Source organism: Nicotiana sylvestris, chromosome 7, assembly GCF_000393655.2.
Source record: "Nicotiana sylvestris chromosome 7, ASM39365v2, whole genome shotgun sequence".
NCBI lineage: Eukaryota > Viridiplantae > Streptophyta > Magnoliopsida > Solanales > Solanaceae > Nicotiana > Nicotiana sylvestris.
In genome coordinates this window covers 46,140,699-46,159,817 of record NC_091063.1, presented here as the reverse complement: position 1 = coordinate 46,159,817, position 19,119 = coordinate 46,140,699, and the positions used below count along the sequence as shown (strand labels likewise).

At 36.2% G+C, this 19,119-nt stretch overlaps 1 protein-coding gene and 2 non-coding genes across 3 annotated transcripts; all 3 read left to right on the top strand.

Moving 5' to 3' along the window:
• Positions 1–211: 211 nt before the first annotated feature.
• On the top strand, positions 212–17,347 carry LOC104237833 (uncharacterized). Its single transcript, XM_009792061.2, has 19 exons — positions 212–603; positions 5,628–5,702; positions 6,497–6,647; positions 6,743–6,811; positions 6,989–7,158; positions 8,316–8,453; positions 9,068–9,193; positions 10,126–10,224; positions 11,786–11,906; positions 12,071–12,134; positions 12,540–12,594; positions 12,684–12,808; positions 14,039–14,112; positions 14,903–14,952; positions 15,619–15,705; positions 16,054–16,104; positions 16,180–16,263; positions 16,623–16,673; positions 16,996–17,347. Exons 1-19 carry the CDS (start codon positions 280–282, stop codon positions 17,077–17,079), a joined length of 1,998 nt encoding a protein of 665 aa, XP_009790363.1. The 5' UTR covers positions 212–279; the 3' UTR covers positions 17,080–17,347.
• Positions 1,731–1,825, top strand: LOC138874274 (small nucleolar RNA snoR113). Its single transcript, XR_011401315.1, has one exon. It is a non-coding gene; the product is annotated as a small nucleolar RNA snoR113 (small nucleolar RNA).
• LOC138874273 (small nucleolar RNA snoR113) lies at positions 2,110–2,204 on the top strand. The gene has a single exon (XR_011401314.1). It is a non-coding gene; the product is annotated as a small nucleolar RNA snoR113 (small nucleolar RNA).
• Positions 17,348–19,119: the final 1,772 nt, after the last annotated feature.

Below are 19,119 nucleotides of genomic sequence, written 5' to 3'. Positions count from 1 at the left end.
CGGTCGATTTAGTCGGTTTTTAAATGTCCATTGACACCCTAGTATTATGTAAGAAGCGACATAAGAATCAAGTTCAAGTTTCAGTGCAGTCAAAAAAATACTAGTGATTTTTTTTATGTGTCCAAGCCTTAGTTGAGGCACACACCATATTTATAAAAAGAAAATAAGATATTACTTTTTTACTATTTCTAATTTTCCCTAAAACCCTAAACCCCTATAAACAGAGGACTCAGATCTAGCAAGGAGCAGAAGCAGCCATTTCTCTCATCCGAGTTCGAAATGGTCGGTCCATTGCTTCGGTCTCTCTGGTCCACTACTAGAACCTCCTTCTCCTCTTCTTCCCACTATTCCCGTATCAAATCCTCATCCTATGCTCGAGCTTTTTCCACCGCCACTGCCACCGCCACCGCTGTCGAGTCCGCCCCCGGCGGTGCCCTGGATCCTGGCCGCCTCAGGAATGTCGCGGTTATAGCTCACGTCGATCACGGCAAGACTACTCTCATGGATAGGCTCCTCCGCCAGTGTGGCGCCGATATACCTCACGAGCGTGCCTTAGACTCTATTGACCTCGAAAGAGAGCGCGGCATCACTATTGCTTCTAAGGTATAGGACTCTGTATATATACACACGCGCGCTAACCTTGCTACTTTGTGTATGTGTTAAAAGGTGTAATCACTACATTTAAATCTGGGATGGACAAAAAAAATGCTTTTTGAATAATTAACTCTTTGCGTTTGTTGGGGCTAATCACAGTTACTGCAAGCCTCACTAGGATTCTCATGCTAGAAGAAATGCGTTAGATCAATCAAATCTTTTAATGGGCTAAATCCAAATCGTGTCATTTCTTTTCCTTATTTGGACCATTTCTCCATTTGTGCGTGTCAAAAATTAAATTAGAAAATGTTAATTTAGTGGTTTATTTTGTATTGCTTACCTATACTAAGCTATATGTGTGTTGTATTATATGTACATTATGTCCATACGTATTAGATGTATCTGCTAGTGGACTTGAAATGTTGCTAGAGAAATTTTTTTTTGTGTGTGGGTGGGGGGGGGGATGTGATCGTTTCGTCAGTTTTGATAGTTCAAAAGGAGGGTCTTTTTTGCTGGAATTGGATTCAACTATAAATTTTAAATTGGGGCTGACTTGGTCCATGTTTTTATATCAGTTGAATTGATTAGGAGGGAATAAATTTTGTGGAATAAAGACACATAAGCATGTAAATATGGTTTAGGAAAAGGCCCACTTACTGTCGCCCAAATAACGACAAAGGCTTGCTCTCAGAGTTATCTGTGCCTTTTTCAATTTGTATTACCATGGAGCTCCCTATGTTCTTTTCCTTAAGTATTCACTGTCTTCCCTTCATTGATAGCAATATTTTATGTTTTGTTCAAGTCACCCAATTGTCCCTTACACTTGCTAAATTAAGATAAAAACCCTTGTTGCTAACCTTCAGATGGAATTATCACAGTAATTAGACCATGAATTCCTCTGTCATTTGAAGATGCTTTATGAGTTTGACTCTCTTCTCACTATAGTAGCTTGTACCCTGATTCAACCAGATTTTCGGCTTAAATGTTCGTGGTGTTCAGAGTTGCTCTGTGATTTGAAGATGCATGTTTTTTTTCCAGTTTCATTAGATGCATATTAGTTTTCAAATACATGTGGTGATGTAGGATATCAGAATTGTAAGGTTGTTACTATCTGAAGTCCGAATTACTGCTTCCACTGGCAATGATGAAAAAAAGGCCGGACTTACGGCTGCTACCATGTGGTTGGTAGTAGAGAGATGAAAGTTACAGCTAGGTATATTTGCTGAGCCAGATATGGATGATATTAATCTTAGAAAGTTTTAGCTGATGAGTTGTTTTTTTCCTCCGAATCTTTTGACTAGTACTTAATTTCTATATTGATTTGATTTTTTCCTTCTAAGACTAAGAGGTTTCGTGATGACCACCAATATAATTCCTTAGCTTGACAGCCGTGGATTAGGAACTTCCCTGTGATTTTGATTTAAGATGTATATTGTTTTTAAAATACATATGGTGATGGAGGATATAAAAAATCTAGAACTTGTTACTATGTGAAATGCAAGCTACTGCTTCCTTTGGCAATGATGAAAGAAAGGCCGGACTTACGGCTGCTACCATGTGGTTGGTAGTAGAGTGATGAAACTTACACCAAGGTATATCTTCTGAGCCAGATATGGATGATATTGGTCTTTAGAAAGTTCTAATTAATAGTTGGTTTTCTTCACCCTTATCTTTGTCCCCATACTTAATCTGTATATTGCTTTGCTGCTTTGCTTTTTCCTCAAACTGAGAGGTATTATGAATGCCCCGATATGATACCCCTTTTGTACACTTTATGTGACGGTTGACTGTGCACTCGCTTTAAGTCTTGGAAGACCTGGACACATCAGCTAAAAGTACTGTCATTTTTATGGGTATCAAAATTTGAAGTAATATTGTATCCTCTTATGATTTTTAGGTTGTCTTTTTCATGGCAAATTTATAGCAAATTCTTGCTCCTCTTTTGTCTTATCGTTAAGCATTTTGGACTTACAAGTTGTTAGACCACTTTTAAATGTATGATTGAGTAGTTCGAAGAGGGTAAAATTGGAAGAAAGAAAATGTAGTTTCGCTAAATAGGAAGGGTGTCAGTGTTTTTGTGGTAAACTACAAAGGTAATAACATCATATGAAAAGAAAAAAAAAGGAGTAATAGAAATGTGGTGCGCATATAGAATTAGAAGCTGGAATAAAGTGCATGATTCTTTTTTTTTTTTAATGAAGTAAGAGAATTTCATTAAAAGCATCAAGAAGATGCATAGCAAAAGAGAGTACAAGTAAATAGAGTGTGTCTGCTCATAAACAAAAACAAAAATAAACCTATGTTAAAACTAAGGAGCAGATACAGTCCAAAAAATGATCACAACTAGATACAGGTGCCTGATTAAGCCAAGTAAAAAGGTTCAATAAACATTTAGCTTTAAGAGCATGGTTTGGAGTTGATATCCCATCAAAACATCTGCTATTCATTTCAGTCCATATACACCAGAAAATAGAAGCGGGGATCAAGAGCCAAGTTTTTTTTGATGGATTTGCCAACTCTCCAAGAGCACCAGCTTTCGTAGGCCTCTTTAATACTATTAAGCATGACCCAGGCTAGTCCAAAAATTGAGAAAAACATACTCCACAAATCTGCCACAACTGCACAATGGAGAAAAAGATGCCTCACACTCTCTGGCTTCATCTGACACATGTAGCACCTATTCACTATGTAGATGTTCCTTCAACTTAGATTATCTTGAGTGAGACATGCTTCATATAAGGTTATCCAAGTGAAACCAATTACTTTAGGTGGAAGTTTAGTTCTCCAGATGAGTTTCCATGGCCAGTTGTCAATCAACTCCTTGTTCAAGCACAAATGTGCATAACCTTTCTTGACAGTGAATATCCCATCATGTTGGCCATCTCATAATAGTTTGTCTCTGTCCTGAGGTTTGATAGTGACCCCTGCTAGCTTAGATTGAAGCTCCAGATAGTCATTTAGCTCCCAGTCCTGTAAGTTTCTCCTTGTTTGTAGGTCCCATGAGTTGTTGTGCCATATTTGACCCAATGTGGAGTTTTGATTGTTAGCTATGAGATATAAATTTGGGTAGTCTTCTTTCAGAGTCTGGTTTCCTAACCACTCATCCTTCCAGAATGACACATGTGCTCCATTCCCTAGCTTTATTGAACAGTTGAGCGGGAATTCACTCCATAGGCTTGAGATAGAATGACACATGTGCTCCATTCCCTAGCTTTATTGAACAGTTGAGCGGGAATTCACTCCATAGGCTTGAGATATGCTTCCAGGGACCAGTTCCATGTGGTAACCTGCTCTGTTTGGTGCACCATTGACTTTGCACCCCATACTTTGCCATGATCACATCTTTCCACATTCCAGTGTTCTCAATGTTATACCTCCAATGCCACTTTATTAGCATGCTCTTGTTGTGCAATGCTAGGTCTTTTATGCCCAATCCTCCATGCTCCTTTGGCAGAATCACTCTTGGCCATTTCACCAGATGAAATTTGTTGTTTTGACTATTCCCTTCCCACAGAAAGTTTCTTCTAATTTTGTCTAGCCTTTTCTGCACCCTGGTTGGTATAGGAAATAGGGACATGAAGTATGTTGGTATGCAGTCTAGGACACTGTTAATGAGTGTTATTCTGCCCCCTAGTGAAAGATATTGCATTTGCCAAGTTTCAAGCCTTTTTTCAAATTTCTCTACTATCCCATTCCAGATATCTGGTGACTTGACTTTGGCTCCATGTGGTAGACCCAAATATGTTGTGGGAAAAGATCCCACATTGCAACCCATTAGCTCTGCTAGCTCCTCCATATTTGGGACTGTGTTTGCAGGGTAAATAGTGCTCTTCAATCTGTTCATTGGAGGCCGGATATAGCTTCAAAAATTATGAGTGTGAAGTTAAGATAGAGCACTTGCGACCTATCAGCTCCACAGAAAATAAGTGTGTCATCTGCATACAAGAGATGAGAGACACTAATTGAGCTCCCAACAAAACTTTCCACCTTGAAACCCTCCAACTAGTGTATTTGGTTTGCTTTGTCAAGCATTTTGCTGAGGCCTTCATTGCCAAAATGAACAAAAAGGGTGAGAGGGGACCTCCATTGACAAGAACTGAATACTTCACAGTTGTTACACAAAACTTGATCCACCTTATCCAACCTCATTAGCAATTAGTGCAGCATCAGTGATTTGTCTTGTTTTGATGAATGCATTTTGATGCCCTGAGACAAGGTTTCCAATCACTCTTTTCAGTCTTTCTGCTAGGATTTTGGAGGCAATCTTTCTGATCACATCAGCATCAGTGCATGATTCTTTTTTTTTTTGGGTCCTTTCCCCTCCGAATGGGAAATTTCCGTGGAGATTTCATTTTGTGTTCTTCTTTGCGGAGTCATTGTCCAAGTTCATTCTTTGGATGAGATGAATTTTTGGATGACGATCTAATACTGACCCCACTATGTAGGATTAGACTGGGTATGTTGTTGTTGATCTAATACTGAAAAGTTTATAGGCATTAATTAACAAATCAAATACAGATTTTAGGATAATGTGTGATGTGCTTGGGTAATATTGTATTTTATCTACATTTTCTACGCTCAAAATAAATGACTTGGTTCAGTTACAAGGTTAGTTTATTTATTTTCAGTTTAAGCGAGATGTTCAATTGATTATTCTCTTCAAAAGAAAGTATATGGGTTTAAAATTTATAAAAGATTCAACAGTTGTTGACAAATCATGGTGAAGGAGAATTTTGTTTTGTTCTGAATGATTTGAGGTCATCAATTTGAGAGGAATGAAGTTTAGACCAAGGGGTCTAACTTAAAAATGTGATTTTACTTTCTGAAGAAGAGGTTATGATTGTCTTATTTGGGGGCCATATTCTTTTTATTTAATTTTTTATTTTTATGACTACAAATTGGGTCAACATGTTAGTTTAAACATTGTTTTGATTAGGTAGCATTCCTGGTGTCCTTTCAAGTGAATCTCCATTAATAGAATTACTTGGACCAAAATTTGGGTGAGCTCTGATATGCTTTTTAACACCTTTAAGGTTACATCCATCTCGTGGAAGGACAAAGAGCTTAACATGGTGGACACTCCTGGACATGCGGATTTTGGTGGTGAAGTAAGTATTTTTTTTTTTATTATAAATTTTGTGATTTTCCTTATAATGTAAAATCACTGATATATAAATCACGTTGAAGTCTCCACAAGAATTGGTAATTAGACTATTACCTTGGGATCAAAGTGTGTAAAAAGTGTTTAAGATAAATTGAACATTACATATAAAAAAGCGTGAAAGTGTTGAAATTTTTGAAAATTATTTGGATTTTGAGGGAAAAGTGATAAATAGAGTAGAAAACATTGATCTGCTTTGAAATAGAATTACCACTGTAATTTCTTTCTCAAGTAAGAAGTTCTCCAGTGTCGGATTGTCTAGAATCAATAAATGGATCAGCTGGTATAGTGTTAAAGAATCACAATAATTTCAAGATTTTGGGAAGTCCGTCAGGCTCTAGTTGAAGCTATTATTCTAGTCTTCTTCTCCTTACATCCTTTAAAGTAAGATTGCTGTAAAAGCAATTTCTTTGTGGTAAACTTTTATTTGAATTTTGGTATGTCGTAGAAAAGCTGATAAGACTGGATATTGAATGGGAGTGAAATATAAGAACAATAGTCCATTTTACCCTAGTGACTTGGCAATACCTTTTCTATTGTTTTTATGTCATCTTCATCTAAAAAAATATGGAAAGTGGATAATTGGTGAAGTTGGTTGCTGTCAAATGCCATCAACTTTGACTTTGTCATGCAGTGTTTTATTGTTTTGACGGAAGTTTTTTTTTGAATTTATACTGAGTGTCACCTTATATTTCTAGGTTTACATGACAATTATAAGCTGTACTTTTCTTTTACTTACAGGTTGAGAGGGTTGTTGGGATGGTTGAGGGAGCAGTACTAGTTGTTGATGCTGGTGAAGGTCCACTTGCTCAAACAAAATTCGTTCTTGCCAAGGCCCTAAAATATGGTTTACGCCCTATTCTTCTTCTCAATAAAGTAGACAAACCTGCAGGTATAATGGTTTCTAAGGTGATTCTCAATTTCTTATCAGTCATTACAAGCTTGTTTAGTAGTTTCATATTTAACTGTTCAACTGTACATATGCAGTGACTGAAGAGAGATGTAATGAAGTCGAGAGCCTTGTATTTGATCTTTTCGCAAACCTTGGTGCTTCAGGTTCTAGACACATCGTCTTTATAAAAATTCGAAGTTCCTTTTTCCAGTCTTTTGCTTGGACTCTCTCTCTCTCTCTCTCCACACACACACACATGCAAACTCTATATCTTCTATGTGATGGATTTTGAATTTAACCTCCAACTATTTTCTGATCAAGCTTGTATTCTTTTGTTTCAGAGGAACAATTAGATTTTCCTGTTCTTTATGCCTCGGCGAAAGAAGGATGGGCATCTTCCACATATACAAAATGTCCTAATGATGTGAAGGATATGTCACACTTGCTTGATGCAATTATTGGGCATGTTCCTCCTCCAAGTGCTAGCGTAGATGCCCCTTTCCAGATGTTGGTTAGTATCACATTTGGATAACTTAGTTTATGAATCTACATTTGCATGAAATAAATGATTTAGATGAATAGCTGCATATGCCACTTTGCAAAATTTAAAGCGTAGCAAGTGCAAAAGCTGGTAATGGGTCTCATATATTAAAGCTTACATACATTTAGCTCTTGTACAACTTCCTGCACTTGGTTATGATATCTTCATTTTTTCAAATTGCTTTTAGCCATGGCCCAGGAGTAAGAAATTCATCCATCTTCTTTTTTCCCAACGAGATTGTACACTGAATTCCTTCATATTTGGATGTATTATCGATGAGAAAGTGCAGAAGAGTGTTTGTTCTGAGAGCATTATTTTGTAGGACGATTGAAGTAATGCCAAATAGAATATTCATTTGATGAGTTAGCAACAGAGATGGAAGAGAGAAGCGAACACATGATCATATGACTATGAGCTTATAAATTCAAAAAGAATTGGATACTCACTGTTAGAGTCAAAGAAATCTTGGAGACCAGTGTATGCGAACAGATTAAATAGTTTGGGCTGTTTTGTTATACAGAGCTAAGCTAGATGTATCTATGATGGATATAATGCTGCAAGATGAATTGGGAAAGAGAGCTTTGTATGTGGGAAATGAGTTGTTTAAACAATCAATCAAAGAAGCCGAGCTTAGGAACAATTCAGTCAGGCTGGTATATAGCCTGGAAAGCAAGGATTTAACAATAGGTGAGAAAGCAATCCAAATAGAAAGAAAAAGGTTGTTGTTGTTGTGTGTGTGTGTGTGTGTTGGGGGGGGGGTTCAGGTTTTAAGGGGCTCAAGATTTAGGATTTATACAAGAAGAGCCAAGATTCCTCCGACCATTCCGTTAATTAAGTACAACAGATGAGGTAGTTTTAAAGCTTGTTATAGTGTAGATTTATAGTACTATCTTCTTTGAAAGGTGATCTCAACTTAAGAAATAAGTTCTCCATCTTTTATGTGACTCATTGGGTGCAAACATTTAGGTTGGGGTTCCTAATTAGATGTACCGAACCATTGAAGCACCTGGTTGATATCTCTTTTCCAGGTCACATTCTTTTGATGATTTTTAATTCTGAATCATTTCAGAATCTTTGCAGTTCTATGTTTTATGAGCATTGAGAAGATGCTTAACAGTTGCTTTCAGGTTTCTATGATGGAGAAAGATCCTTACCTTGGTCGTGTTTTGACGGGCCGTGTATCTTATGGAGTTGTTCGTGTGGGTGATAGAGTACATGGGCTTAAGAAGACAGAAGATGGAACTGTAAAACTTGAAGAAGGAAAGGTTTGTTGTCTTAAAAATTAACGGAAAATCTTTTATCTGTTCAAATTTTATTATTATTTTAATATGTTTTAAGATGCTAGAGTAATATTTGAAAAATCTAATAAATTACTGTATGTGGAACCATTAAATTAATTTTCAAAGTTCCAAGTTTGGTCAAAGTTTGAGTTAGTCAACCTAAACTGAAATCCAAATTTGGTAACTTTTTGGTGTCAAATAGTCAAAACCATGTAATAGAGAATTAGGTGTTGTTTTATCATGGGATATTATGGTATTGTTTTTTGATACTTTAATTAACGTAGGAGATAAATAACTTGAAGAATCTATTGTTAGAGTGTTGATTGTAATGTCGATGGCAACTTTATTATGAGTCAAATTTTTAGAGGAAAGCTGGATTAAGGTATTTCATTTTATGGTTTACTAAGCTAAGTATCCGGACAACTTATTTCAAGCTTGAACGATTAGGATTATATTATCCTACTATTTATTTATTTATTTATTTATTTACCTATATTGTTGGAATAGGCAGCCTGAACTAGTGCCATGCCTTGATATTGTCAGCTAATGTTCACTTTGTGTTCTTTCCATGTTTGATGGTCAAACGTGCGGCTTTACAGATTGTAAAGCTGATGAAAAAGAAGGGTATGAGAGCAGATCCAGTTGATAGTGCTGGTGCAGGTGACATAGTATCGATGGCAGGGTTGTCAAGTCCGACAATTGGGCACACAGTTGCAAATGTGGAGGTATGTGGATTTGTTATCACTTTGCGATCCAATGAAATTTTAATTGTTTTATGTGGCACACCTTCCTATTTAATTTGTCCCAAAAAGAATGTCACTTTTCTATATTTAAACATGATTAGCTTAAAATTTCCCAATTTACCCTGAATGTGATAATCAATAGCCACACGAATGTTTATGGCTTGTTTTAGATCACAAGTTTCAAAAGTTTTTCTTTCTTACTTAAATTACATGCACAATCAAACATTGCCACATAAATTGGGATGGAGGGAGTAAGAATTATTAAATGGGAGGTATCTCCTTTTATAATCTTAGGTTGTACATCTTTAAAACTAAAATCAAAGTATTGAGATATCCAACATAGATGATGGTCGAAGTCTAACAAGCTACTAGTGATCACAAACAACTACTCTGCCTCAGTCCCAAACAAGTGCGAACGGCTATAACAAGCTACTAGTGGTAAGGTGTGTAATTCAATAATTGGAGGTATCTCCTTTTATAATCTTAAGTTGTACATCTTTAAAACTAAAATCAAAGTATTGAGATATCCAACATAGATGATTGTCGAAGTCTAACAAGCTACTAGTGATCACAAACAACTACTATGCCTCAGTCCCAAACAAGTGGGATCGGCTATAACAAGCTACTAGTGATAAGGTGTGTAATTCAATGTACATTCTAGTCAGTTGATTCAAACCAAGCAATAGTTGATATCTAATTCATTATGTTACTGCTGTTTTGCGTCCTTTTCCTTTATATTTCGACTAGTCTTTTTTATGCTTTGTTAGTTGATACATTTTAGTACTTGTGACTTGTTTAACTATATTTTTCTGATGTGTTTCCTTGTTATTGTCCGCGCGGTATGTGGTTCTTGATCGGTGTAACATGTTACTGATCCTGAACTCTTTTTGAGTTTAACCTCTCAAATTTGATAGGTTATGACAGCATTACCTACTGTTGTGCTTGATCCCCCTACCATCTCCATGACTTTTGGTGTCAATGATTCTCCCTTGGCTGGTTCTGATGGTATTCATGTAAGTATGTAATTTTGTTCCGCTCATTTCCTATTTGTGTGATCTATGTGTACGTCTAGTTGCATCTGCTTTTAATACTCCGAGAATGTGATTATCAAAAATACTTGGAGAATGTCTTTACAAGAGATACCCATCTCATCCACTACTTTTGTGTTTAATCATTTATGGCCTTTGTCTATTTGATCCTAATAGAATCCATTTTTTTATTTCACTTATGTTTTATGTTTTGCCGAGGGCCTATGGGAAAAAGCCTCTCTACCTTACCAGGTAGGTGTAAGGTCTACCTATGCACTACCCTCCCCAGACCCCACTTGTGGGATTAGACTGGGTCTGTTCTTGTTGTTGTTGTACTTCTGTTTTATGTTTTATCTTTACTTTTGATTGTGACTGAGGTTGATGAGTTGTAGTTGTGAGCTAGGTTCAGGAGGTGCGGTCTCCTTTAACCTAACGAAGATGATCAAATTCTAGTGTTTAGGTTCCACATTTCTTGAGGGCATGAGTTGTAGTCTCCTTGTATGTTATTGGGGAATCCTCCCCTCATGAGCTTCGTTTAGTGTTAGAGTTTGTCCAAGGTCCATTTCTTCCCATGGTAATCAGAGCCAGGCACATCGGTCCCTATTATTGTGTTCCACAATTTTGGGCTCCCGTGTTATGTTATCCAAGTTCTAGCTGTTCAGTCCTAGGTATGGGGGAGTGTTAACTCCCACATTTGTTGAGGGAATGGGTTATAGTCTCCTTAGATGGTCTTGGACGGTAATTTTGTGCTTGATTATAACAAAATCTCCTCTGCAATTATCTTTTTCCTTTATGTTAAATTTTATAATATTGTCAAGTTTTTCTTGGACCACTATCTCTAATTAACCTTAAAAGTTTCTTCAAAACGAGAAGGAAAGGAGCATGATGGTCTGAAATAAATTAACTCATTAGTTACAGAATAAAAATGCATTCTTCATTTCTATGCTAGTTCTGTTCCCTTTCCTATTTACCAGTTAAAAATGAAGTTGATATTGTTTCTTCCTTACATTCTCTAATAAAAACTCTATGTGATAGTAAAAACAGAGAATGTCTGTAATTATTGTTCTGAAGGGTTATTGTACTATACAGCCTTATAAACCTTTCTGGAAATAAGAACATTCAGTTGGGGCAGAAGTGAAGATGTTAAGGGTGGATGGTTTTCTTTGCTTCTCTTTGCTGTTAAGTTGCAAAAATTTGGCAGTTTGTAATGCTTTTATATGCAGAGCAATTGGTGGGGCTTAATGTCTCAATTGACTTTTTTTATTTGATATTTGGGTGAGAAATACTGAACCTATATATTGCTCCTTGTAACCAATAAGAATTTTATTCCCATAAATGACTTACCATTTTGAGATAGAGCATTTTGGAATCAGTGTCCATAAATTTATTGAATGCGGACAAAATTTTCAGTTTTGGCTTTCTAGAATTCCATTAGGTATCTTTGATTTTTGTTTGTGAAAACTGCCTGGGAAGTAGGATTTGCTAAAACTGCTGCTGCTTCTGTCTGTTTTGATGTCATCTAAAATGCTTTTTGCACTTTTTATAGTTGACTGGAGGGAAAATTGGTGACCGGCTGCTAGCTGAAGCAGAAACAAATCTCGCCATAAATGTTCTCCCCAGTACATCAGAATCATATGAAGTGCAGGGTAGAGGTGAACTCCAATTAGGTGAGCTGTTTAGGTGTAACAATTTCTGACAATATTAATGTTTATCTCCTCCGATATGCTTAAGGGACAATAATTAAACCGGATCAAGCATGCCACCTGAAATATTTTCCTCTAGAGTTTTACATACAATCTAACTCTTCTTTCTGTTTTCTTGTCCATAATAGGCATCTTAATTGAGAACATGAGACGTGAAGGATTTGAGCTCTCTGTCTCCCCACCTAAAGTCATGTGAGTTTCTTTGTTATCGTTCTAGGCTTGTTTGCTAGGGAATTACACTTTGATATGCATGTGTACTCTTAATTCTATACTGTAAACTTGGTGACTTGGTAAATATTGTTATGATTACTCAAATATTTCAGGAACATATAGAGCATTTAGCAAAAAAAGAGCAGGGGAATTATTTCCTGTCATGGTCTGTAGATTGAAGCTTTCCATAACTATACAAGCATGTTGACATGCACATCCCAGTACATACACATGCATATATATGGTAGACATGTATAGCTTCATTTAAGACGGTATCTTTTTATGTCTTGAATTGTCTAATGATCACTCTGCTATTAATATCAATTATTCACCAGTAATCTAGGCGATAAGCTGTTAATATTGCATTTGCAATGTCTGTATGCATAGGTACAAAGTAGAGAAAGGCGTGAAGCTTGAGCCAATTGAAGAAGTGACTATTGAGGTGCACAAGTCAAATGCATAAGCCTAAGATAAATTTTTAACTTAATTAGAACTTATGCCAAATCTCTAGGCCACGTTTTCTATTTCCAGGTTGATGACGAGCATGTAGGTTTGGTCATGGAAGCACTTTCTCACAGGCGGGGTGAAGTTACTGACATGGGCCCTGTTCCTGGCAACACGGGAAGGACTAGAATGTGTCTTACATGTCCTTCAAGGTATTTCTTTTCACTTCTTCTTTGCAGGTTTTATTACTGTATCGACTGATGATATATATATTATATATATATATATATATATATATATATATATCTTTCCCTTGCATTTCCTGGATACATCTTGTTACTGATATAATTTAAAATGTCAATAAAGATTTCTCTTTTAGTATATACTAGAAGGTTAGTTATCTGAGCATATTTTTGTTCTCCATCCTCCTTTTTTTGATAAGTAATCAAAGATTTTATAAATACTTGCACTAAGCCGGTGGACCCTTGATAGGAGAGGGTGGAGGTCGAGAATTAGGATAGAAGGTTAGTAGTTAGTAGTTAGTCGAGCTTTTCCTTGTCCTTAACAGTAGTAATAGTGTTAGCATTGTATTTTCTTATTCTTCGGTTCCTATTATTATTGTGTTCTTTTGCATCGGTTTTCTTAATACCTGGCTGATGTTTCCTTCGCTTTTTTACTATCTTGCTGGTGTTATTGCTTCTTTCTATCTTTCCTTTAGCCGAGGGTCTATCAGAAACACTCTCTCTACCTTCTCAAGGTAGGGGTAAGGCTGCGTATACACTACCCTCCCCACCCCAGACCCCACTTGTGGGAATACACTATTTTTTTTTCTTTCTTTTTTGTTATTCTTCTTGTTGTTGCACTAAGCCAGTGCTAAAAGACATAATTACTAAAAGTGCAGTTCCTCTATTGTATCCAGAAATCCAACTTCATCATGCACAATAAGCAGGTTGCACCAAAAAGCTAGCAAACAAATACATCTTTGTTTAAGGCTATGTATGTTTCTCCTGTTGCCTTCAATAATTCTGCTATTTCTGTCAAGCCAAGCAGTCCACCCAAATGGCTTGGGAAATGATGTCCACCCTCTTTGTTCCAACATTGCAATAGCTCAAAATGGATTTTGGCTTGCCAAAAGAATGTTCCTTTTATATGGTCTTTGTCTTTCTAGTGTAGCCCATAACCCTGAAAGAATGTGAAATTAAAAGTTATTGGATAATTTGGTTACTGGAATAATAAAGGTAAATGTCAGTTTACTGAAATGATTAATCAATGCATTTTTTTCAAAGATTTTATCTAAGGTAACCAACAAATTTGTGGATTTCAGTTTCATGTTTGCTTTTCTGTATTCAGACACTCTCCATATACTGCATATTCATCAAGCTTGTCTGATTGATTCCATTGTTTAGTTTGTCTAATTTTTAACATTCCCTGACCTATTGCAGAGGGCTAGTTGGCTATAGAAGTGTGTTCAGCAGTGACACCCGTGGCGCTGGATTTATGCACCGGGCATTTCTAAGTATACTTTTCACTAATCCTTACTTTTTATCCTTAAAATTTAATCTGTCCATTTCTCCAATTTCCTGCTGCACATTACAATAGGATCTCTCTGCGTATTTCTGCAATTATGTGCCCTCTTCTATTTTAATACAATTTAATAGTAGAGTATGCAAAAATGTAAATGTGCTAGCAATATGTGGATCTGAGTATATCAGCTCAAATTGTTTGTAGTAACACATTCTAATCTGGTGTTGCAAGGTCTCAGAATGTACACGTGTGTTGCAAATGTGGTCCTCTTTATATCCTTGTTCTTTCCTCGGATCCACATCGGGCAAACCATTCCGTTCTTTTCTTTCTTATTTTTGATCTTCTGAGCTTTTGGGGGCTGAAGTTCTTCATGGGCGAGTTTTTTCTTTGACAAGGAATATAGTGTTAATTATATTTTCAGATTTGAGAAGTTCTTCAGAACTTTTGGATTCTCAATTTTAATTGACAGTCAAGAATAAGGAAAAGCTTGTCCTTGACTTGCTGATTTCTGAATGGCACTTCAAAATGAGCTTTTGCCCTCTTTTTCTGCTATGAATAGATGCAAGTGAGGATGTATCTTTGAATAATCACGATCAACTCTCAAATACATGTGTATAGAGCAAACTTTCATTTAGCAATTGCCAAGGTTCTGGTTCTGTTGGAGTTATTCGTTAGCTTTGTTCCTTCTTTGCTTACTTGACTAATAACACATGCTTGTTGAATTCCTCACATATGGTTAAACGAACTTTTCATTGAACTTAGCATTTTTCATCTTGGTGCAGCTTATGAAAAATATCGTGGTCCTCTTGGAAATGTCAGGAAAGGAGTACTAGTAAGCATCCTTGTTACCCTGCAAAGACTGTTTGAGATCTTTTCTTCGGTCCCCTTGTCCTGTTTAATGTTGCTTTGTGTTTCATCTTTGTGAAGTATAAATGGTGGGGTATGTCCCTCTGTTCTGCCAGGGATGTCTTTTTCATTTCCCATTCTATACATCTTAAGTTTGTTCAGCCAATTTTCACTTTATAACATTGTTACTATGTAGTGATGCGTGAATGCATGTCACTTGGCCAGACATTTCAGAGTTTTTCTGTATATTGTCCTTTTACAACTTGTGACTTTCATGGTTCATGCTTCATAGTACCAACTTAAGATGCATTTACATACTTACCTGCTTAAGGATGCTAGGTCTGAATAAATAAAACATTTTTTCTCTAGTTTTTCTCATTGTATTTTCATGGATGACAGTTCAATCACATGTAACATTGAAAATCTTTGCAAAGCATCCTCGTTGAACCCAGAATTTGTTGGCCCTTATTCTATTGCCAATTGTCTTTAGCATATTTGTTATGAGTACATCTAATTCAGCTTCCCTCTTACACTTTGAGGCAGTTTAGCTTCAGATTTGAATGTCTGCAAATCTGTATACACCAATTGTATTTCGATATAATATCCTCTTTCCATTTGTGGATTATTGTGCCTCATTCTATTGGTTTAACAGGTATCAATGGGCCGCGGGTTAATCACTGCTCATGCTCTTATGAATTTAGAAGCTCGTGGAATTCTCTTTGTGGCTCCTGGGATGGAGGTGGTTCAACTGAACTGTTTGCTAACTTTTTCTCTTAGTTTCTTTCCTTACACTTGGTTCCTTTTGGGAACACACACACTCTCTCTCTCTCTCTCACACACACACACACACATATATTACCTGGGGCTGATGGCTCTGAGATGTTGTCATTCAAGTTTTGATTACTTATTCACAAAAAGAGGGGGAGATGTTTTGAGTGTGGAATGTATAATAGACTATAGTACCAGAGTCCTTGTAACGTGAAGACTTGTAAAAACTGAAATGTCGAAGTAAACGAAGAAAGCAAAACGGACATGCTCTTATGAACAATATAAAAATATTCTGATCTTTGTCTTGGATAATATGCAGACATACGATGGCATGATTATTGGAGAGCATTCTCGAGATACCGATCTTGATGTAAGGAGCTGTTGTTTCTTATCTTAGTGCATTTGTCATGTGCATTTGTGACTCTTGGGTGATTGCATGAAACAGGTCAACCCAGTTAGGACAAAAGAACTCACAAATGTAAGGGCTGCTTGCAAGGATGAGAATGTGAGGTTAACTCCTCCCCGCCTTGTAAGTATCTCATTTTGCGTTCACTTTTTTTTGGGGGCGAGAAATATCTCATTTTGCGTTTTACTTTATCCAGTTACAAAACTTTTTGCTGTTGACATCTTGGGTATGGCACTCTTAATCATATTTCCTTATGAGAAGTGGTTAAAGAATGTCCACAATGAGGGTCCCTTCTAAAGGATGTCAGGAAATATAGTTTAGTAGCTATGTGGAATGATCCCCTGTATAAGTTCTCTCCAACTGTGATAAGTTTCAGTCTTCACTGGATTGTCCATCTTCGAGAATGTCTTAGCTAAAGGATTTGATGGTGTTATGTTTTGCTCCTATGGATTGTATTGATTATATCGTTGATTTTGTTGCAGATGAGTCTTGAAGAAGCCATAGGATACGTTGCTTCGGATGAGCTTATTGAGGTATGTTTGCTATTTTAACTTCTCAAACATGATAAAATGACTTGCCGTTACAGGTAACTCTTTCTATAGTAGTACTTATCCTGAATCATGGGTTGCTTGGTCAATAAAGCTTTACTGACTTGCACAATGAAAATAAAACTGATTTGGCATTACATAATATTAAGCAGTGTCACTGAGACGAAAACTAGGGGAGCGAATGGGATTAGATACCCAGTAGTCCTAGCCGTAAACGATGGATACTACGTATCGACCCGTGCAGTGCTGTAGCTAAGGAAATAAACCTATGCTAATGACGCATTTCTTGTAAAATTTATTGATGCAGGTTACGCCAAAAGCCATTAGGCTAAGAAAGAGATACCTGGAAGTGAACAAAAGAAAGCAAATGAGCAAGAGACCCAAGGATTGAAGCCTTTTTCTTTACTTTTCCTCGATACCTGTCAAAGCTTGTGCCACCGTTTGTATACGTGAAGCTTAATTATTTTCACCTCTACTTAGGTGTTTCTCATTTATAGATTTTTACGCTTATATAGATAGAAAAGAAAAAATGTATCATACAATATTCTTTTTCAAACACTGGATACCAGGAAATGTATTTCGCTGTAACAGCTGATTAAAGGCAGAGTTACTGAAAATAAATGCTCGAACGCAATAAAATTTTGTCGAACTTTGACTCTTCCCCTTCTCATCGTTCAACCAATTCACTTGAATTAACGTTTTACTTTTTTGTGATACCCTCTAAAGTTTCGTTTCATATTTAGTGGTGCCATCTGTTGATTTAGTGAATATTATGCGGTATCATCTTTTGCATTAACTGTTCATACAATTTTTACTTTTGTTTATGCCTTCTCTAATACAAATGCAAGCTGCAAACCATTTCATTTGCAATTGTGAACATTACTTAATGCAACTCCTGGTTATAGACTAGTTATACAGCGAGGGAGATCAAATTTCCAGTCCTCTTTCTTTGCCTTGTTTCCTACACGGGGTTCGCTTTCTGTTTTGTCGTTATTATGTTCCTATCCCATTTGACTGTTTCTGTTTCCACCCTTATATCCCAGAGGGGCTACTTTTCATTTTGGGAAACTTACACAAATGTACCAAATAAATTTCCTTACCAACCTCTAGCCATTAATCATAGACTTAGCCAACAAAAATTGAAAAACCAAATAATAGGGTTCCTTCTCTCAAAGAATCACATGCAAAAATCACCTTCCATATTTTAAGCGTGATTAGCAACACTAGATACAAGACGGAAATGAAATTTTATGGATGAGGTAGCAATAAGGTGATGAAATACAAAAAAAATATACAATATTCCAAAAATCTAAACAAAAAAGGAACTTTTTCAATGGGTATAGTTGAAATTCATTGAAAATATATAATAAGTCAATATACAAAATTTAAGGAAGATTGGAGGTGATTTGGACTGGTTTTATATCAAAATTCGTAATTAAATTGAGCTAAAAAAAGTCTTCTACGACACATGCATCACGCATGTATCTCACACACGGGTATACATGGATATACATGTGATACATAATAGATAAATATATGATACATATGTGAACACAAATGATACACACATCATTTTTTTCATGTTCAGTTTTTACCGAATTTTCAATTCAAACAACCTCAAAACTTCACCAAATCATCCCAAAATTGAGATTCAAGCTCCTTAAGTTGTGCCCAATCTATTCTAATAACACCCACTTAAAACAAAGCAAAAATTTGATTTTTTTTTTCTACAAATAGCTAATTGGTTAATAGTAGTAATATTTTATAAATTGACCAATTTTTGTAACGAGCTACCTATAAATGGACATAGCTGGTAATTTCCCATTCATTTTTACCAACTCTTTTCGTTCTTCTTTCTTTCTCCTTTTCCAAAGCCACCCTCGTGAAACAAACTATTCAAGAAAAACTAGTATAAAATGCAGCAATGAGCTATTTTTCTTGAACTAAAATGATCAACATAAGTTTCTTCAATGCTACCGAACCATTTCTATGTTTTTTTTTTTGGGGGGGGGGGGGGGGGCGGAGGGGGTGTTAGTTTTAATTACTCGGCAGTGGCAATCGATGTCAGTAAATATCCCAGTTTCAATAGACTATATTTATTAACCGAGTTTCGTTTAGTGGGAACCTACTTTAGCTCTATCCAACACGTAAAACAAGTTTGCTTTTTTACTACCCGAGAATTCAATTATCACAGAGATATTAACTTTAACAAATTATCTTAACTCACATGTCAAATGACAAAGCCAAAACAAATTTTGGTCGGATAATGTCGTGACTATTGTCTATGATAAAATATAAAAAAGGAAATTTGGAGTATATTTTTTCTAAGAGGATTGAAGTTGCGAAGTGTTGAGAAACAAATGGAGTATCAAAGTGAGAGACTTAAGGAGGGTTTATTAGTTGAGAAAAGTAAACTTTAAAATGTTTGGAT

Excerpts from the sequence above, each read along its gene's own strand:
- LOC104237833 (XM_009792061.2), top strand. The coding sequence starts at position 280 with ATGGTCGGTCCATTGCTTCGGTCTCTCTGGTCCACTACTAGAACCTCC. Across the intron at positions 5,703-6,496 it reads ATGCGGATTTTGGTGGTGAA|GTTGAGAGGGTTGTTGGGAT; the intron begins GTAAGTATTTTT and ends TTTTACTTACAG. Across the intron at positions 8,454-9,067 it reads TAAAACTTGAAGAAGGAAAG|ATTGTAAAGCTGATGAAAAA; the intron begins GTTTGTTGTCTT and ends GCGGCTTTACAG.